The sequence below is a fragment of the Schistocerca gregaria genome, chromosome 2 (assembly GCF_023897955.1).
Source record: "Schistocerca gregaria isolate iqSchGreg1 chromosome 2, iqSchGreg1.2, whole genome shotgun sequence".
Lineage (NCBI taxonomy): Eukaryota > Metazoa > Arthropoda > Insecta > Orthoptera > Acrididae > Schistocerca > Schistocerca gregaria.
Window position 1 is genome coordinate 676,582,205 of NC_064921.1, and position 19,628 is coordinate 676,601,832.

General features: G+C 42.5%; 1 protein-coding gene across 1 annotated transcript in view; it reads left to right on the forward strand.

Annotated features, from left to right (window-relative positions):
* The window catches only part of LOC126334740 (RNA demethylase ALKBH5-like), a 96,802-nt gene extending 77,845 nt beyond the window's left edge, over positions 1-18,957 (forward strand). Inside the window, exons 7-8 of the mRNA XM_049997286.1 lie at positions 14,026-14,211; positions 17,791-18,957. Of these exons, the coding sequence (XP_049853243.1) occupies positions 14,026-14,200 (175 nt within the window). The 3' untranslated portion in view covers positions 14,201-14,211; positions 17,791-18,957. The remainder of the gene's footprint in view (positions 1-14,025; positions 14,212-17,790) is intronic.
* Positions 18,958-19,628: the final 671 nt, after the last annotated feature.

The window sequence follows — 19,628 nt, forward strand, 5'->3', positions numbered from 1 at the left end:
CAAATGCCATATTCCAACTAAACATATGATACTTACAGCATCCAGAGCTGTATATTGCCCCAGGAGCTCACTGTTAAGATTTGACATGGCTCAGGTTAGCATTTCAACATTACCTGGTGTGTTTGTGCATCGTATGTGGTTGCCTGGGTCAGCATTTGGCACCTTTGACTCTTAACAAGTTCATCATCTGTATCATCATAAAGCTCTGAAAAATCATATAATCATAATACAAATCCCTCATCGTAACTAATAGTAGTATTGAAGCATCTCATACATTTGCACTACCAGCTAAGATGTCTATTTCAGTACTGTATACTTCAACTCATATCTTCTGTGAAATTACCACTAAAAGCAGCTTCAAGTTTGACATTGATTTTGTCCATGACAATTTCAACACATTTTAAGACAAGTGTGCAGGTTTCCTTTTAGTGCCTAGGCACTTGCATTGTGTCCGTTCTGGTCCTGAAATAAAATCTCCCTTCCAACAAGATCACACATTTAGGTCCATTTCCTGCTGCACTGATTGTTGCCGTTGTGTGTTACATGCGGTGTTACGGGAAAATAGGAGATGCACAAATCCTTAAATTTCACACATCTGTAATGCACATTTAATTCTAAGGTGGAAGCCTACTCCCATCTAAGGAGTTCAGTTAGTACAAAAATAATGAGAATCCTAATTTTTTACCTAAATTGCTCACTTGACTCACTCTCTCGATCTACAGGGTTTTTCTGCCTTACTTCTGCCAGTACCTCGTCTCCTACCTTCCAAACTTAACAGAAGCTCTCCTGCGAACCTTGCAGAACTAGCACTCCTGAAAGAAAGGATATTGTGGAGACATGGCTTAGCCACAGTCTGGGGTATGTTTTCAGAATGAGAGTCTCGGTCTGGCACACAGTTTTAATCTGCCAGGAAGTTTCATATCAGTGCACACTCCTCTGCAGAGTGAAAATCTCATTCTGGAAACATCCCCCAGGCTGTGGCTAAGCCATGTTTCCGCAATATGCTTTCTTTCAGGAGTGCTAGTTCTGCAAGGTTCGCAGGAGAGCTTCTGTTAAGTTTGGAATGTAGGAGACGAGGTACTGGCAGAAGTAAGGCTGTGAGGACGGGGCGTGAGTCGTGCTTGGTTGCTCGGAAGAGCACTTGCCCGCGAAAGGCAAAGGTCCCAAGTGAGAGTCTCGGTCAGGCACACTCCGCTGCTGAGTGAAAATCTCATTCAGGGTTTTTCTGCTTTCCCAATGTGAGCCATATCATATATTTTGTGTAGCTGTAATGACTCTACACAAGTGAGAGGGAAAGTCTGACTTACGACAGTTCTGATGTTAAAAAGAAAAACTTCAGTTGTGTGACCCAAACTAACATATCATTAATATTGTGTCATTTTAGCATTTTTTTATTACATGTCTGTGAAGATACTTTCCAACACTTTGCAACTGATGCATGAATGTGAAATTACATTAAATGGAAAAATAGAGAAAATACGTAGTATCAAGTATGGTGCTGGAAGATATGAAAACGAGAGAAACGTCTCACCAAATTTGGATACTCCGTGGAATTCCAGCATCACATGTCGAGATTGTGGATGTCCATCCCATCTGAATACTCCACGTACCCCACCTCCCAATCTGTGTCAACTGCGGAGAGCATCATTCCCGTTGCTTACCAAACTGCAGGGTTTTACAGCGAGAAAGGAAGATCGTGAATTACAAGACCGTGGACCGACTGACCTACACTGAGAGGATATTTGAGCGCCTACATCTTGTGGCTATGACCCCCTGTTATGGTGCCACTACAAGAACCGTTTTAGCCCCATCAGTTCCGTGATTTGCAGTCGGCTCTCATAGCTGGAAGACTACACCTGGGCTGCAAATTGATAAATCAATGGCCGAATAACTACCATGAGCCACACTGAAATGTCTAGTGGCGCCAGTATTTCAGAGGCAGAGGTAGAGTTGGGACAGTAAATTTTCAACATCTCTACCATGGCTAGTAAGCATGTTGCTACGCCACAAGGGGTTATTGGGGGGGGGGGGGGGGGGGGGGGGGGGGGGGGGACACACACTTCCCTCCCTGTTGCTCATTTACCTCGGAGCACTGTACCCCCCAACCATTGGGGACCTCAGTCCCCACTTCTCAGCCAGAGAAGCGAAAGTCTTCTTTGGCTCCTCTTGCTACGTAGGGGTCCCTTGGGGTCACTTCATTCCCAAGTTTCTGCTAGTGGGAAAGATGACACCTGCCAGAGGCTGAAGAGCCCAAAAGCAGCTGGTCGTAGGGCTTCACAATCATCATCAGTCCCAGAGACTGACCCAGTGTTTCATGCCTTCAGTGTCATGATCATGTCATCCTCCAGTGGAATTGCGGTGGTTTTTCCACCATCTGGCTGAGCTTCCGCTACTGTTAAGCTTTACACCTGCTTTCTGCATTGCCCTCCAAAAAACCTGGTTCCCGGCATTGCGCTCCACTGTCCTTCACAGCTACAGGGGTTATTACAAGAACTGTAGTGAATATAATAGAGTATCAGGTGGAGTTTGCGTTTATGTCCTGAATTCGGTATGTAGTGAATCTGTTCCCCTTCATACTCCTCTTCAAGCTGTGGCTATCAGTATATAGATGACGCAGGAAATAAGTCCTAAACTTATATCTCCCTCCAGATGGTGGTGTACCCCTGAATGTATTAGCTGTACTGATTGATCATCTTCCTAAACCGTTTTAATTTTGGGAGATTTTAACACCCATAACCCCTTGTGGGGTAGCACCATGCTTTCTGGTCGTGTTAGAGACATTGAAAATTTACTGTCTCAACTCGACCTCTGCCACTGAAATACTGGCGCCACTAGACATTTCAGTGTGCCTCATGGTAGTTATTCAGCCATTGACTTATCAATTTGCAGCCCAGGACTTCTCCCATCTATCCACTGGAGAGCACATGATGACCTGTGTGGTAGTGACCACTTCCCCATCTTCCCGTCACTCCCCCGTTGTCATGCCCACACACACCTAACCAGATGGGCTTTAAACAAGACAGATTGGGTAGTCTTCATCTCTGCTGTCACTGTCGTATCTCCCCTACGTATTGCCATCAGTGTTGTGATTGAGCAGGTCACTACGACGATTGTTTCTGCTGCGGAAAACGTGATACCTCGTTCTCTAGGGTGCCTCCGCCAAAAGACAGGCCCTCGGTGGTTGCGGGAAGTCACTGAGGCAATTAAAGCGGGTCGACGAGCTCTACAGCGACATAAGTGGTGCCCTTCCCTAGAGCACCTAATAGTCTTTACGCGGCACCATGCCCGTGTTTGCCTGCTTATAAAATGACAGAAACAGGAGTGTTGGGAGAGGTAAGTGTTGATCATTGGCTGACATATGTCACCTTCCTAAGTCTGGACGAAGATCAGATGTCTTTTTGGGTACTAGGCCCCAACAGGTGACCCTGGCATTAACCTCAATGGCAGGCTCTCTACCGGCGCAAACGCAATTGCCAATCACTTTGCTGGAGCCTCTGCATCGGAAAACTACCCCCCCCCCCCCCCCCCCCCCGCCCCTCCCAGTCAGATGATTAAACTTGTCTCGTCTGGCTACAAGCGATATCTCCTCATCTTCAACCGGATCTGGTGCAATGGTGTCTTTCCATCGCAGTGGCGGGAGAGCACCATCATTCTGGAGCTCAAACCCAGTAAAAACCCGCTTGATGTTGATAGCTATTGGCCCATCAGCCTCGCCAACATTCTCTGTAAGCGGCTGGAACACATGGTATGTCAGTGGTTGGGTTGGGTCCTGGAGTCACATGGCCTACTGGCTCCATGTCAGTTCGGCTTCCGCCAGGATCGCTCTACAACTGATAATCTTGTGTCTCTCAAGTCTGCCATCCGAACGGGTTTTCCAGACACCAACACCTGGTTGCCATCTTTTTTGACTTATTTAAAGCATACGACACGACCTGGCGACATCATATCCTTGCCACATTGTACGAGTGGAGTCTCTGGGGCCAACTTCCATTTTTTATCCAAAATGTCCTTTCGCTTCGTACTTTCCATGTCCAAGTTAGTGCCTCCCATAGCTCCTCCTGTATTCAGGAAAATGGCATTCCACAGGGCTCTGTATTGAGTGTATCTTTAGTTTTAGTGGCCATTAATGGTGTAGCAGCAGCTGTAGGGCCGTCGGTCTCCCCTTTTTTGTATGGGGATGACTTACGCATTTCTTGTTGCTCCTCCGGTACTGGTGTTGCTGCACAGTGCCTACAGGGAGCCATTCACAAAGCACAGTCATCTAGCCCATGGCTTCCAGTTTTCAGCCGCAAAGTCGTGTCTTGCACTTCTGTCAGCATTGTACCATTCATCCGGCATCTGAACTTTATCTTAATGATGATCCACTCACTGTAGTGGAGACTTATCGATTCTTAGGACTGGTTGTCAATGCCCGATTGACTTGGCTACCTCACCTTTGTCAGCTTAAGTGGACACGCTGGCAGCACCTCAATGCCTGGGCAACACCAACTGGGGTGCAGACTGCCCTATGCTGCTGCCCTTGTTCAATCCCGCTTTGACTATGGGAGTCTGGTCTACGATTTGGTGGCACCCTCAGCAATGCGTTTACTCAACCCAGTGCACTACTGTGGTGTTCACTTAGCGACGGGAGCTTTTAGAAAGAGTCCAGTGACCAGCGTCCTGGTGGAGGCCGGAGTCTCTTCATTGCAGATCCGACATGTACAACTGCTCACCCCGCATCGGCGGCCCAGGCCAGGGCTTATGATTGCAGTTAGTGTGCGATCTCTTCTCTCTGAACTGGAGTCCTTCCCTTTACCACATCTATTTGAGGTCCATTCAAGTACACCTCCTTGGCCGAAGCTTCGTCTGGACCTTTTGCATGGCCCTAAGGACTCCGCTAACCCAGCCACTCTTTGGTGTCACTTCCTCTCAATTCTTGATGTATTCAGGAGCTCTGAAGTTGGTGTAAACGACGACTCAATGGCCGATGGTAATGTTGGCTTCACCTTTGACCACAGAGGCCGTATTGCACAGCATTCCTTGCCCGCTGGCTGCAGTGTATTTACTGCAGAGCTTGTGGCCATATCTCGTGCACTTCAGTACATCCATTCCTGTTCTGGTGAGTCATTTCTTCTCTGTTCTGACTCCCTGAGCAGCTTATAAGCTATCAGCCAGTGCTACTCTCGTTGTCCTTTGGTAGCAACCATACAGGAGTCCATCTATTCCTTTGATCAGTCGAGTCATTCAGTGGTGTTTGTGTGGTCCCCAGGACATGTCGGAATCCCAGCCGACAGGCTGGCCAAACAGGCTGTGCGGAAACCGCTCCTGGAGATGGGCATCTCTGAAACTGACCTGCATTCTGTCTTATACCGCAAGGTTTTTCGGCTTTGGGAGACGGATTGGCATAACAGTATGCACAACAAATTGCAGTCATTAAGGAGACTGCGAACGTGTGGAAGTCTTCCCAGTGGGCTTCTCGCAGGGAATCGGTTGTCCTTTGTTGGCTCTGCATTGGCCATACATGGCTCACATGGTTACCTCCTCTGTCGCAAGGACCCACCTCGGTGTCGCTGTGGCTCACAAATGACAGTCGTCCGCCTCATGCTGGACTGTCCTCTTTTTAGCTGCTCTGTGGCAGACTTCTAACTTCCCCAGCACCCTACCTTCGGTGTTTAGTGACAATGCCTCAACAGCAGCTTTAGTTTTACATTTTGTTCGTGAGGGTGGGTTTTATCATTTGGTCTGAGTTTTAGTGCATGTCCTTTGTCCCTCTGTGTCCTCCACCCTAGTGCTCTTAGGGTGGAGGTTTCAGTGTGTTGCAGAGTGGCTGGCTCCTCCTTTTTGATTCTCATAGTCATCCACCATGGTAATTTGCTTTTTTGTTTTTAATATCTTCACCCTGTTTCTTGCATTGCTCTGTGGTTTTCTCGCCCTGTTTTGTCCATTGTAGTGTTTGTTGTCCTTCTGTCGTTCTTCTGGTTTTTACTTTCTCCTGTTGTTGTGCCGTACATCTTTGTTTTCTTCTTTCCCTTGAGTAATTGTTCTAATGGGAACAAGGGACCGAGGACCTCACAGTGTGGTCCCCTCCTCTCCCCTCCCCTCCTTTTAAACCAACCACTGATGACATTGATTCCACCCAGACACAGAGTACTGGATGGGGAGTACAAATCTTTCCAGCCCTTATGTCTGTTCAGGGGAGGGAGGATGGATTTATGCAGATCAAGGCTTGAAATCACACTTGTAGGAACAATGAAAGAAAACAGGAGGGAAGTGAAAGAAGAAAATGTCATGACCAGCTTGAACTCTCTGGTCACTAAGCCACATCTTGCCAGCTGAGAGGTTCTGGGACCCTCAACCATCACTGGCATCAAGCAGCAAGTGATGCAGTGGACTCTGCCCCAGGCACAGTGGAACATGCAGATGTGGCACATCTGTTCATATGCTAAGGTGCACCTGCAGCTCCTGGCCCGTAGGAGTGGTGACTCTTTCTAAGCAGGCATGCAAAGTGTCGAAGATGAACCACAAAATTTTGCTGTCACCCTTGATACTGAATAGTGGATAGGATCCCAGTTCTAGTGCCAACTGTGTAGGATGCAGAGCAGGATAGGTGTGTGTCAGAAAGGACATGGCCAAATAAAAGTTCCATTCTTTGAACTGGGTATTGTTGTTGGATACAGAAGGGGCTCGCCATGGGTCCGGAGTAACAGTTGACTGACAGTCTAAGACTTTTGTCAAGAATAATAAAGGAGTAGGGAACGGGACTGGTGGTGGTGGTGGTGATGGTGGTGGTGGTGGTGGTGGTGGTGGTGGTGGTTCACACTCATGTGACTCGTGGCCAGTTTCAGTGAGTGAGCCTTGGCAGGCACAATCCGCTGTCATGTCCATTTTGGTCGCATCAGTTTGAACCATGGATGCATCCAACAAGAAGCTGCTCCATTGATGAGCTTTGCAGCTAGCTGAGTCACTTCCTGGAATCCTAGCTGCTAATGTCAAAACTGTAAATAAAGTTTTAAGTTTTATCCTTCAGAGTGGATTTCCTTCTTTTCTCTGTGACCTTCATCGTTATGGATATGCTGGTTGCAGTATGGGTAGGGAAGTTCACTTTTGCCACATTTTTAACCTTACACCATCTCAGACACCACATATGGAAGGCTGGTTTGACCCCTGGCCTGCCAACTCAGTTTAAATTTACTGAGAGTCTTAATTTCCTCTTAAAATGTTTTACTGCTTTTCCTATTATAGGGCTGACCACCATTTGTGCTCCCAGAGCGCACTCACATTCCACGAGCACAGTAGAGTCTACTGTGTGCTCTGGCTTCCCCCACCACTGCATTATTCTTTGCAGCTGTGGGACGGCTATGTGCTGAAGGCTACACATGCAGGGAAACTTAGGAAGATGTGTTTGCAACACAGTGCAGCTACTCCTAAAAGATGAATGTTGCAGCCTACTGCTATAAGCAGAAATTTTGTCATGTGTATATATTTTCAACTTTTTATTTTTCTGCTAATGCAATAACTTTTACTACTTGGTTAAACAGTTACATTACATAGTGCTAATATGGTAAGCAGAACTACAAGAAGCATTTAACATTATGTTGTCATGTTTAAAAAAACTTGTACATCTTTAGATTTTAGAGTATGTAATAATTTTGGAACTAAGTTTGTGATACAGTCACACAGCTTGTTACATTAAAATCTGTTTAACCAGAATGTTGGCGAGATTTCATCAATTACGTAAGAGAAGAAACGAAAGTTCATGCACATTGTTGAACGTAACACGGAAATAACTACTGGTTTGTTTGTGCGGTTAAGGATATTGCTCTTGGGGTAAAATTATCTATGTCTTTTAAATTCCTAGATTGGACAAACCAGTCGTTCAGCTGGGTGCTCCAGTGTACATCTGTCACTTCAAGTTAGAAGTAATGTTGTACTTCCCAGCAAAAAGCAAAAATGGTCGAACAGATAAATCGAAGTCTGTCTTTAGTCATGCAGTATCTTGCAATCCTGTGAGAACTTATGATGAAATGTTCAAATAACTGAAAAGTATTCAGTTATGTCTGGTCCACAAATTACTGCCTTGATTTATGGAAAATGTTTGATTTCGTGAACTTGAAGATTTTGTGACCACTTTACTTGCACTTAACTCAGTTTTACCCCTAATGGTCACCTTCATTTTAGCCAGTGTTTATCAGCAAACAAGTGCGTTGTGTTGTCTTTGTTGCTGGTGTTTTAATGATGTTCCAATGTTTTTCGAGCATACTGTGATGGCATATTAACCACTTTGTAGAGCCTTTAAATTATACAAAAAATAAGAGTTCCCATTTGTCATTGAACAATGTGGTTTCTCCACTTTTTTGTTTAACAAGTGTGTAGGCATTGTGGTATTCCTAGTGTAGAACATGAATCTAATTTTAACACAAGTAATATTGTCAGCAAACAGTTGGATGTCTGAAAAGAAAACTGTCCAGCTCTAGCCATGTCTGGCTGCAGTCTTAATTGTCCTCCTCCTCCTCCTCCTCCTCCTCCTCCTCCTCCTCCTCCCACCCTTCAGCCCCACTCATCTCTCCACCCAGAGCACTAGGCAGGGACATGGCCAGAGTGCTCATGGAGTACTGTTTACCCAGGCCTGTCTTGTTATATGTAGCGGATTGTCAAATCTCAAATTTTGTGGGTGGGCAAGCCTGGCTAAGCAGGGATGTGCCTTCCGCTACATGACAAGCCTCTGTGGGAGTTGAATCACTCCTAGCTGACATCAACACTATCCTTTTACATTTTATCCTCCTCATGTTTCTAGTAAATCATTCTTAACCCCTTTTATGATTGCCCCATGCCAATTTTATTTTACCTTCATTTTTTGGTGATTTAAAATTGAACAAGTTTTTCATGTTTCTCAGACTTCCAGTATGAAGTAATCAGGGGCCATAGTAATTTCGTTCCTTAAACCCCATAATTCATCCATACATAGTTCGTATACCCTATTGCAGGTCTCTCTGTGGTTTTTGTAAAGTACTTCAAGCAACAAACTGAGTGCCAAGAATGCTATGTAACATGGAGTGCCTGACTTAAATGGGTATGAAAGCACTGTATCCTTTGTTCCCACAATCTGCTTGGTCACAAGTTATTCTCTGTATTTCTGTATTTTCCACCTGTTTCTATCCCCTCCCTACTTCTGCCCCAATACCTCTCTCTCTCTCTCTCTCTCTCTCTCTCTCTCTCTCTGTACTTCTCTCCTCTCCCTCCCCATCCCATCACAGCTCTCCCGATGCTGTACCTAGTAACCCATCATCCTACCCAGACCATGTCCCTGCACACTCCCACAGGCAGCACTGCAGCATTCTCCTCATCACTACCCTGCTGTCAGTCCCTCCCATCATGCCCCACATCTTTTCTGTACCCCTAGTACACACTCTAAACAATATTGCTACTCACCCCCAGTAGTGCCACAACAGTGTGTGCGTGTACGTACGAGTGAGTGAGTGAGAGAGATGAAGGACTTTCTGATTCCTCATTTTTGCAGGATAATTACATAATTGTCTTGTAAATCTGCTCTTCTAACTTATATCTTTAGTCATCTTTTGAAATATGTACAATGAAGTCTTTGCATTGTTCTCCATCTTTACTGAGCCTAATACTTTTCTTAATGTCTTTCTTTCAGTAATTTCCAGTTCTTCCATCACTTTGTTATTCAGTAACAGATATTTTCGTGTGAATTACTGTTGACACAATTGTACTACTGTAGACATCTGTCTGAGTGTAGTGTTGAAGGATATTGATTTCTATTGTAGACAATATAGATACACTTGGTCAGGTGATATAGTACTTTGTTTGGCAAGTCTTGAATGAATTGCCTCATCTGTTCTTTCAGTTGTTCATTTTGTTTGGCTGCCGTTTCTCATAAATCTCACAGGATTGGATTGCTAGGTGGTCTGCAAAGTATATTTGTAGGTTTCTCTCCCTTGTATCCTAGTTTAATTTTTCTGTTGATTTGATTTTTACTAATTTCCTCCATTCTCCTTTGTCTGTTTCAAGAACACAGCAGTGGTGAAATATCATCCCCTTGCCTGATTCTTTGTTTTAATACCAAATTTTCTGAATATATAAGGTGTCAAAAACCATGGGTCACTGGAGGGGTTAAAGTATTTTGTAAATGGAAAAGGGAAATGTATCTTCTGGCTAGAACAAGTAGAGACCTTACAGTAGTTGCACACTACAAAAACTGCTCAAAATTGCTAAGAAATGTTGTTAAGACATCAAAGAATATGCACATAATGTCAAAAATCAGTAATTCAGACAACAGACTTAAGGCTGTGTGGATATTAGTGAAGCGAGAGAAAGGACAACCAGCCACAGAAGAGGATAATGTCATTATTGAACAGAATGGAAGGGCTACAAATAACAAGTCATATGTAACAACAAATTTAATACTTTTTTCTTTTTTTTTAATGTAGTAGGAAGCACAGGGACAAACAGTTTGTGGCCTGTCTAAGGCATTTGATTGTTGAATCACCGTATCCTAAATAAATTGAAGTTTTATGGGATTGATGATGTAACATACCAATGAATAATGTCACATATCACCAAAAGATTGCAGAAAGTTGTAGTTATTAATTCAGCCAATTTAGTCTGGTGACGCAATTCTGACTGGGGAGAAATCAATAAGTTGACATATTTTGCATATTTTCATTCGATAATTTCATATGGAATAATTTTCTGGGGGTAACTCATTATTAAGAAAGTAAGTCTTCATTGCTTAAAAAGTGCTCTTAAAAATAATGTGGCCCTCGCCCACGATCATGTTATAGACATCTGTTTAAGGAGTTGGATGTTCTGATTACTACTTCACAGTATATTTATTATCTCATGAAGTTTGTTGTAAATAATCCACTACAGTTCAAAAGGAACAATGATGTACATAATTAAAATACCAAAAGCAAATTTGTTATTCAGTGTGGAAATTGTCATTAACACAAGAATGTGTAAAAGGTGGTGGGTAGGAATTACTAAGTCACACCTGTGTATAAAAAATAAAAATAAGATAAATAAAAAAGCTTATAAATGTTCAGCTTGTAACCATATTTACTTATTAATTTGTGATGTGAATGTGAAATGACTCATTCCACATCATTATGATTTATTGTGTAAAATCCTTCACCTGACTTGTATGACACTGTAAAGTGATGCTCCAGAATGGCCATTCCTCAGGGTTGTTGAACATCATACATTCCTGGTCTAACTTCAGAACTCGGTGCTCAATGTACAGAGTACCAGTACTATCCGAAGATGATCTATTTGGTGAGACAATGCTGGTGGCCAGAAATAAACTTATTATATCTCTGAAAGAATCCAAAAGGTGTTCTTGTGTTAAAACTATAGAACAACTTGATCTAACCAGAAACAGCCATAAAGTTTGGAGATCATTGAGACACCTCAATAATGACCCAACCAGATCCACAGCACACTGCAATGTCGCTGCAGATCAGATAGCACACCAGCTGTTCATGAATGGGAAAGGAAGCCATAGAATCAAATTGCCAAAAATACACCAAGAGGCCCAAGAATAAATGAGGAAGAAGAGACTGAAAGTGGAACAGAACAGTGCCCATGCACTACACGGGCATAATCCACCACAGTAACGGCTGAGCTCGCGAAAGAGCTTCCTGATGACATCCAAGAAGCTTATCATTTCACCAGAGAAGGCAAGGATGGATGCCAGAAACTGAGAAACTATCACCTGGACACAATGAAAGCTGGCTGATGTTGAAATCTTTAAACAGATTACGATCAGTAGTTGGACGATCCAGAGACAACCTGAAGAGATGGGGCTTCATAACAGAAGAGATGTCCTGTGATTGTGTGGACAAGCCCAAACCACAAGCCACATGCTTTAGTACACTCTGTGCCTTACATCATGCATGAAGAATGATCTCCTGCAAGCCATTTCAAGCACCTTGGAGGTTGCAGAGTACTGGGTACTTGTAATATGAGTACGATTTGTATCTATATTTATTGATGTGCATGGCTACTGTAAATTTGTATGTTTCTGACTCAAGAATAAAAAAAATTGTGTACAATTATCAGTGGGATACAGAATTATCTATCTAATTATATTCACCCAACTTGGTAAAAAATTGTAATGAATGATATTTTATAAGTTACATTATCATGTTTTAAAAGTCAGTGGAAGTAAGTACATGCTTCAGAGATCTGTTTTTTCAAATACGTAATTACTGATTTTAGATTGAGTCTGCTCTGTAAATGGCCTGCTTTTTTGGAAGCCACATCACTGTCTACCTGTTTGCAAGTCTGTTTCCTGTTCCAGTTCTTAATGTTGTAGAAAAGATTTTGTCAGCGACAGGAACAAGTGATGTGTGTTGTAATTGTTTACCTCAGTGTTATCTTTTTTTATGTAATGCGTAGATCAGTGGGCTTGTCCAGTCTTGGGGAATTTCGTATGTTCAAATGTTTCAAATAATTTCTGTTCATTAGTTTTACATGTTGCTGTTGCTCAGCAGTTATTAAGTCGTCCTTGGGTTCTTTATTGCTTTTGAAAGATTTAATTAATGTTCTGTAGACTCTGCTCAAAGATGAGTCATTATTTAGGGAAATAAGTAGTAAAAATGATGGTGACAAAAGGGATTGTAGCTGTTAGTGTAAACATTCCTGGTACATGATTGCAATCATCAGCGTTGTAATATGGTCTTCAATTTTATTCTGTGATAAACAAATGTGAAGCAGTTTTCTTGATGTTGAGTGGCATTGGCTTTTTAGCTTAGTCTGTAAATATCCATGTATGCCATTTGACTTATAGCATTTCATCATTAAACATGCAGAATTGCAGTATCCTTGTTGTCAACTGATTTCTAGCCTCTTTCCCACCAGGTCAACATTTTTGAGTGGAATAAGCCATGATAAACCTGTCAGTTAACTAAATGATGATCCGTTATAAAGCTGAGTTTGTGTATGTCTGAGTCCAGGATCTCCTCTCCTTAATACCTGGATCAGTTTCAGCCAAATTTGACACAGAAATGATAGGCTTCACGAGTATCAGCACTGTGTGGTTTATAACTGCCTAGCTCCAATACGAGTGGAGATACAGGCAAAAATGTGTTTTTCCAGCCCTTAGTGTATAGGCTGCCCTTCAATAAGCCACACTGTGTCAGAACATTATTGGCCTGCCAAATCCACAAGCTTTGCAGGGCAGCCTACGTGTCAGGGGGGGGGGGGGGGTGTCATCTAGGCCCCGACATGGACTGTTCTGCATCACAGTTATGTTGGGAGAGTGCTTTATTGAACTGTATTGCAGGAGCTAAACATGCTGATGAGCGCAGCTGGCAACATGTTGAGACTGATACAGTGAGGGGATGGACAGAAAGAAACGCACAGAGAGAGGGGAATAGGGGAGATGCATGAAGCAGGTAGAAGGTGTAGTGGGCAGGTGGAAAAGGAAAACAAAATGGAAGAGGGTGAGGCAGATGTGGAGGGGGGGAGAGGATGTGGACAAAGGGAGGAGAAGAAGGATGTGAAGAAACAGAGTGTGCATGGAAGAGGAGATAGACAGATAGAAGTGGGAGGAGGAGCTGTCTAACACAAACACTAGCAAAGCCATGGGGAAAAGGTTAGTTTACAATAAACAAGGCTCTCATAGTTTCTCAGAAAGTGTACACTGTGGGCTGCTCTTCTCTCTGGCGTCTGGGAAGGAAAGATGCAAAGTAACCACAAACATTATTAGCTGTACCATTGCCTTGAGTGAGTTGAACATTGATGTATCATCCTCGCTTAAATAACTTGATGAGAGATCAATGGTTTCAGCAAAACTTTTAATCGTGTCTCAGAGAGGTTGCAAGTCCATGCACAATATTTATTTTGTTCCATATATGCTCACTTGGCATTGCACTTTATTATGAATTGTGTAATTACTTAGTATTACAGTTACACTTAATTGAAAACATAAAGTTTTTATCTTGTTAGTGCCTCATTGTTACATTGCTGATTCAAGAAAAACTGAAAAAGTTTGTACATGTGAATAAAAGAGTTACTTTGTTGCAGGCCCAAACGGGAAGGTGAAGGGAACAATCCACGGAAACGGGTAGTAGTAATGAGCAGTTCTTTGCATCCTCGCCATGATTCTGCATCTGATAGTGAACCAGACGAAGATGTAAAGTCGAATAGTGAAGGATCAGTCAAGCGCAGGCGTGAGGCAAGTCCTGGGTCGGAGCGTTAGTATTACTGATGGTAAGTAAAAGTAGCTGTATTCCAATAATGTAGGAATTAGATGCTGTGTTAAAATATGAAGTAGTGTATGTTTTCATAAATACCCTTCTGTCTAATATATAAGTATAGTTTATGTATTATCTTGGACAGTTTTAATTCAGTTAATTTAACCCTTATGTGGGCAGTGGAGGATTATACTTAATAACTTCCCCCTCCCCCCTGTGTTTATGGGAATGTCATACCACTTCTGTATGCTCCTGGCTTGTAATGGTAGCCCCTGTAGTTTATGTTTATTGTGAAATATAGCTTTTAGGACCATAGAAAGTATACATTCCAACAAGTAATGTTGTTTTAAAGCCTTTGGGAAGTATGCTAACCACCAAAGTAGTTCCTCAAAGATGCTTGAGAAGCATTTGGGAATATGTCTTATGATTTCTGGATGGATGGTCAGGTGTGTAAAAACTACTACGTCAATCACCTTCTGTTTGTCAAACCATGGAAAATAGGATGGAATAATGACAGTATTATGAAAAGGGTTGATTGCTAATCACTATATAGAGGAGGAAGCTGGGGCTGTGATGGGGAGGGACAGCAGGGTAGAGGTGGAGGAAGGTGTAGTGCTGGTTGTAAGAGCGTGTGGGGACATGTTGAAGACAGGGTAGGGCTACTAAATGAAACATGAGATTGGGGGGAAGGGGGGTAAGAAAAGAAGAAAAGTGAAGGGCAAGGACTAGCGAAGATTGTAGGGCCAGGGGGTAATGGAGACATAAGATTTATTGCAGGGCGAGTTTCCAAGTGTGCAATTAAGAAAAGCTGGTGTTAGTAAGGATCCAGTTGGTACAGACTGTGAAGTAGTCACTGAAGCACATTGTTTTAAGCATCATCTTCAGCAACTTGATGACCCAGCTCTCTCTTGGCCACAGTTTGTTGGTGGCCATTCATGTGGACAGACAGCTTGCTGTTTCTCATGTCCACATAGAAAGCGGCACAGTAGTTGCCGTTTAGTTGGTAGATCACATGACTGCTTTTACAGGTGGCCCTGCCTTTGATGGGATAAGTGATGCCTGTGACCTGACTGGTGTAGGTGTTGGTGGATGTATGATACAGGTCTTGCTGCAAGGTCTACTGCAGGGATATGAGCCTCAAGGTGAGGGTTTGGGAGCAGATGTGGAATAGGGGTGGACAAGGATGTTGGTTAGGTGCAGTGGGTGGTGGATTACCAGTGTGGACAGGTAAGAAGGATAGTGGGTAGCATATTCCCCATTTCAGGGCATGACAAGAGGCACTCGAAACTGTGGTGGAGAATGTGATTCAGTTGCTCCAGTCCAGAGTTACAGAGGCACAAGGGGAGTGCTCATTCATGGCCAGGCAGTGGGAGTGTGGGAAATGGTAGGTGACTGGAGAGACAAGGCATGAGGCATCTGTATCTGTGTAAGGTTTTGAGGATAATTTCGGCCTGTGAAGGCCTCATTCGGACCCTTGGTATATTTGGAGAGGGACTGTCATCACTACAGATGCAACAGCCACAGTTGACTAGGCTGGTGTGAAGTGTGAAGTAGGTGGCAGCTGTCGAAGTGGAGGTATTGTTTGATGGTTGATACTGATGAAGCCATCTTTGAGATAGAGGCAAACATCGAGGAAAGTGGCTTATTGGTCTGAGGGGGACCAGCTGAAGTGAATGGGGGGATGTGATGTTGAGGTTTTGGAGGAATTGAGGTTTCGAAGGAATGTGGATAGTGTGTCATCACCCTCAATCCAGATCATGAAGATTTCATCAGTGACGCTGAACCAGATGAGGTGTTTGCGATTCTGAGTGCGTAGGAAGATTCTTCTAGATGGCTGTTGAACAGGTTGGCATAGGACAGTGCGATGTGGGTGCCCATTGTTGTACCATGGATTTGTTTGAAGCTAATGTCTCCAAAGGCGAAGTAATTATGGGTGAGGATATAGTTGGTCATAGTGACCGAAAAGGGGTTTGTAGGTGTGGAGTAAGTCAAGCATTGGGAAAGGTAGTGTTTGATAACAGTAGGGCCATGGGTATTTGAGATATTAGTGTAGGAGGAGGTGGTATCTGTAGTGACAAGCATGATGCCATGTGTTAAAGGAACAGGAATTTTGCTGGATTGATGGAGGAAATGCTCATGGCCTTGTATGTAGGAGGGTAAGTTACAGGCAATAGGGTGAAGATGTTGGTCCATGGGAGCAGAGATTCTCTCAGTGGGGGCACAGTAACCAGCCACAATTGGCCATCCAGGGTAGTTTGTTTTATTTACTTCCGGAAGCATGTTGAAGGTTGGAGTGCAAGAAGTGGTAAGAGTTTGGGAGGGGGGGGGGGGGGGGGGGACTGAGAGTTCTGGGATGGGCCTAAGGATTTGAGGAGGGACTGGAGACCATTTCAAGTTTCTGGAATGAGGTCATTGTGGTGCTGTTTGAAGGTGGATGAATCTAACTGCTGGTACAGTACTTCCGCCAGGTCATATCTGCAGTTCAATACCACAGTGGTGGTGCCTTTGTTGGCCAGTGAGATTAAAAGGTCGGGATCAGTTTTTAGGTGGAAGGTGTGGTTCTTTCTGTGAATGTAGGGTTCGCTTCCATGTTGATGGATTTTGGGGATGATGGCCAAGCAAAGTTTGAGGTTAAGAAATTCTGGAATTTTAACAGGGGCGTGATTTGGGGGCAGTATGGGTGAATCATGACTGGATGGATGAGTGAACTAAATCAGGCAGGATTCAACATTGGCTTTGGGTAGAGTCTTGATTAGTAGGGTTGGGGGCAAAAAATGTGTTTCCACTTTCCTCTGTCTCCCTGTCCCTGCAGTGCTCTTCATATAATCTACTTTAATCTACTTGCACATTACTGTAATATTATTGGAAAATGAACTTTTCATGGTATTTAAAATATTGAATCAAATTATGCATCTTCATAATTGGCACATGCCATAAAAAAATATGAATTCTGCACTGACTGGCAGCAGAGTGACAGTGAGATATCTAACCTTTGCTTTTAAGTTTTTTCCTGGTTGTTATGTTGTTTGTCGTTAACAGTAAAAGGCAGAATCTATATTGCTGTCAAGGAACAGTGAGTAGCTGAGTAGCTTTGCTACAGTGAAACAAAGTGAGATGGTGCAGTGGTTTAATCAGAGGTTGTGCATTCGGTATAAATAATTAGATTATAATGTGAATTAAGCGGGATGTTGAATGTCAGAAAGACAGAAGTAAAGATGTTTCATATAGTAAGACACAAGAAACTGGTAGATCAGAGATGAGAATAAAACCTTACAAAAATATCTAGGTGCACAGATTGGTGTGTGGGGGATGCAGGTGAAAACGAGGAATGAGAGAAGGCCATGAAATATAATAGGGGAAAAGAAAGAGAAAGGTAGGTAACCTAAGTTCAGACTAGTGTTGAAAACATGAAGACTGAGAAGCTTCTGCTATACAAACAGTAACGTTGGAATTTGGTATGCAGAAAATGTAAGTTCCTGTAGTAGTACCAGTCAACTATCATTCACTTTATTAGTATTAACAAAATAATTTTTTATTTTTCTACAATTGCTACCTTACATTGACCTTGTATTAACTAGGCTGATTTTGTTTCCAGTCAATGAAGTTGTGCCGAGACCATTTGAAATTGTGATAAGGAAAGCACCATAGTCTGTCTTCATTTTGCAGATTTGCTTCAGTTTCTTGTAAAAAGGCTTGTATTGAATTTTTTTGTTCACAAAATTGTATTAATGATGTTCGTGACTTGTAAATATGTAAAAAGTTTTAAACTGTAAAATATGAGTAAAGCTTTAATATGAAGTTGTAAGAAATTTACAGAAAACTTATATTTTGTTTAATGTTTTCAGTCAGATAATATGTTCCAGTTTTAAAATGTATGTCTGAATTGACTTAAACTGCTGTTACTTGTTTTGAAAGGCCTTTGTCAGTCAGCCATTCAAATGTGCATAGCGCAGACTATATTTTATTACAATAAATATTTTAGTATTCTGTAAAATTAAATCAATGTTCACTTTTGTTGTTTTATTCCTTCATTGAAATGTTAGAATGTGTTGTTGCAGTTACCAGTTGAATAGAATGTTTTATGTTCCTGTGGAATGGTTGTAAATTCAAAAAAACTTTTATCTTTACTGATGTAGAGTTTATAATGATATGTATGTGAAAGTGTCTTTCTCAAAGTTTTTAAAAATTCATTGAAGAAAAAATGGCAGGTGTGTACCACTTAACATGACAATACATTTGCTTGCAAGAGATAAATTTAAAGTCATTATTACGTGGGGGGAAGTTGAGGTGGAAAAAGAATGGACAAGCATGAGGGGTTATTATGCAAATGTGAGAGTATTTTATGTAGCTTTTGTATTTTATTTTTAAAAATTAAAATTTTTACTGTGTGTTGAACATAATTCACTTCTGTTTACCAATCCTTTTGAACACATAAAATTAAATTAAAAAGCTTTGAAAATACCATGAAGTGTGGAAAAGCAGATCTGATAAAAATTTTAGAGCCCAAGCCTACTATTTACGTAGCAACAATGTACTAAGACATTGTGTTGGTTTGATAATTTGTAAGTAACATTGTAAGAATATGTATGATAAGAACTGCAAAAGCGATAAGGTGTGATATTTTAGGTGATGTGAAATGTAATGTAGTTCCTATCTTGACAGTCAGTATATACACTACTGGCCATTAAAATTGCGACACCAAGAAGAAATGCAGATGATAAATGGGTATTGATTGGACAAATATATTGTACTAGAACTGACATGTGATTACATTTTCATGCAATTTGGGTGCATAGATCCTGAGAAATCAGTACCCAGAACAACCACCTCCAGCTGTAATAATGGCCTTGATACACCTGGGCATTGAGTCAAACAGAGCTTGGATGGTGTGTACAGGTACATCTGCACGATACCAGAGTTCATCAAGAGTAGTGACTGGCATATTGAACGAGTCAGTTACTCGGCCACCATTGACCAGATGTTTTCAATTCGTGAGAGATCTGGAGAATGTGCTGGCCAAGGCAGCAGTCGAACATTTTCTGCATGCAGAAAGGCCCATACAGGGCGTGCAACATGCGGTCGTGCATCATCCTGCTGAAATGTAGGGTTTCGCAGGGATCGTGTAAAGGGTAGAGCCACGTGTCGTAACACATCTGAAATTTAACGTCCACTGTTCAAAGTGCCGTCAGTGCGTACTAGAGGTGACAAAAATGTGTAACCAACGGCACCCCCAAACCATCACGCCGGGTGATACACCAGTATGGCAATGACGAATACGCGCTTCCAATGTGTGTTCACCACAATGTCGCCAAACATGGATGCGACCATCATAATGCTGTAAACAGAACCTGGTTTCATCCGGAAAAATGAGTTTGCCATTCGTGTCCCAGGTTTGTCATTGAGTACACCATCACAGGCACTCCTGTCTGTGAT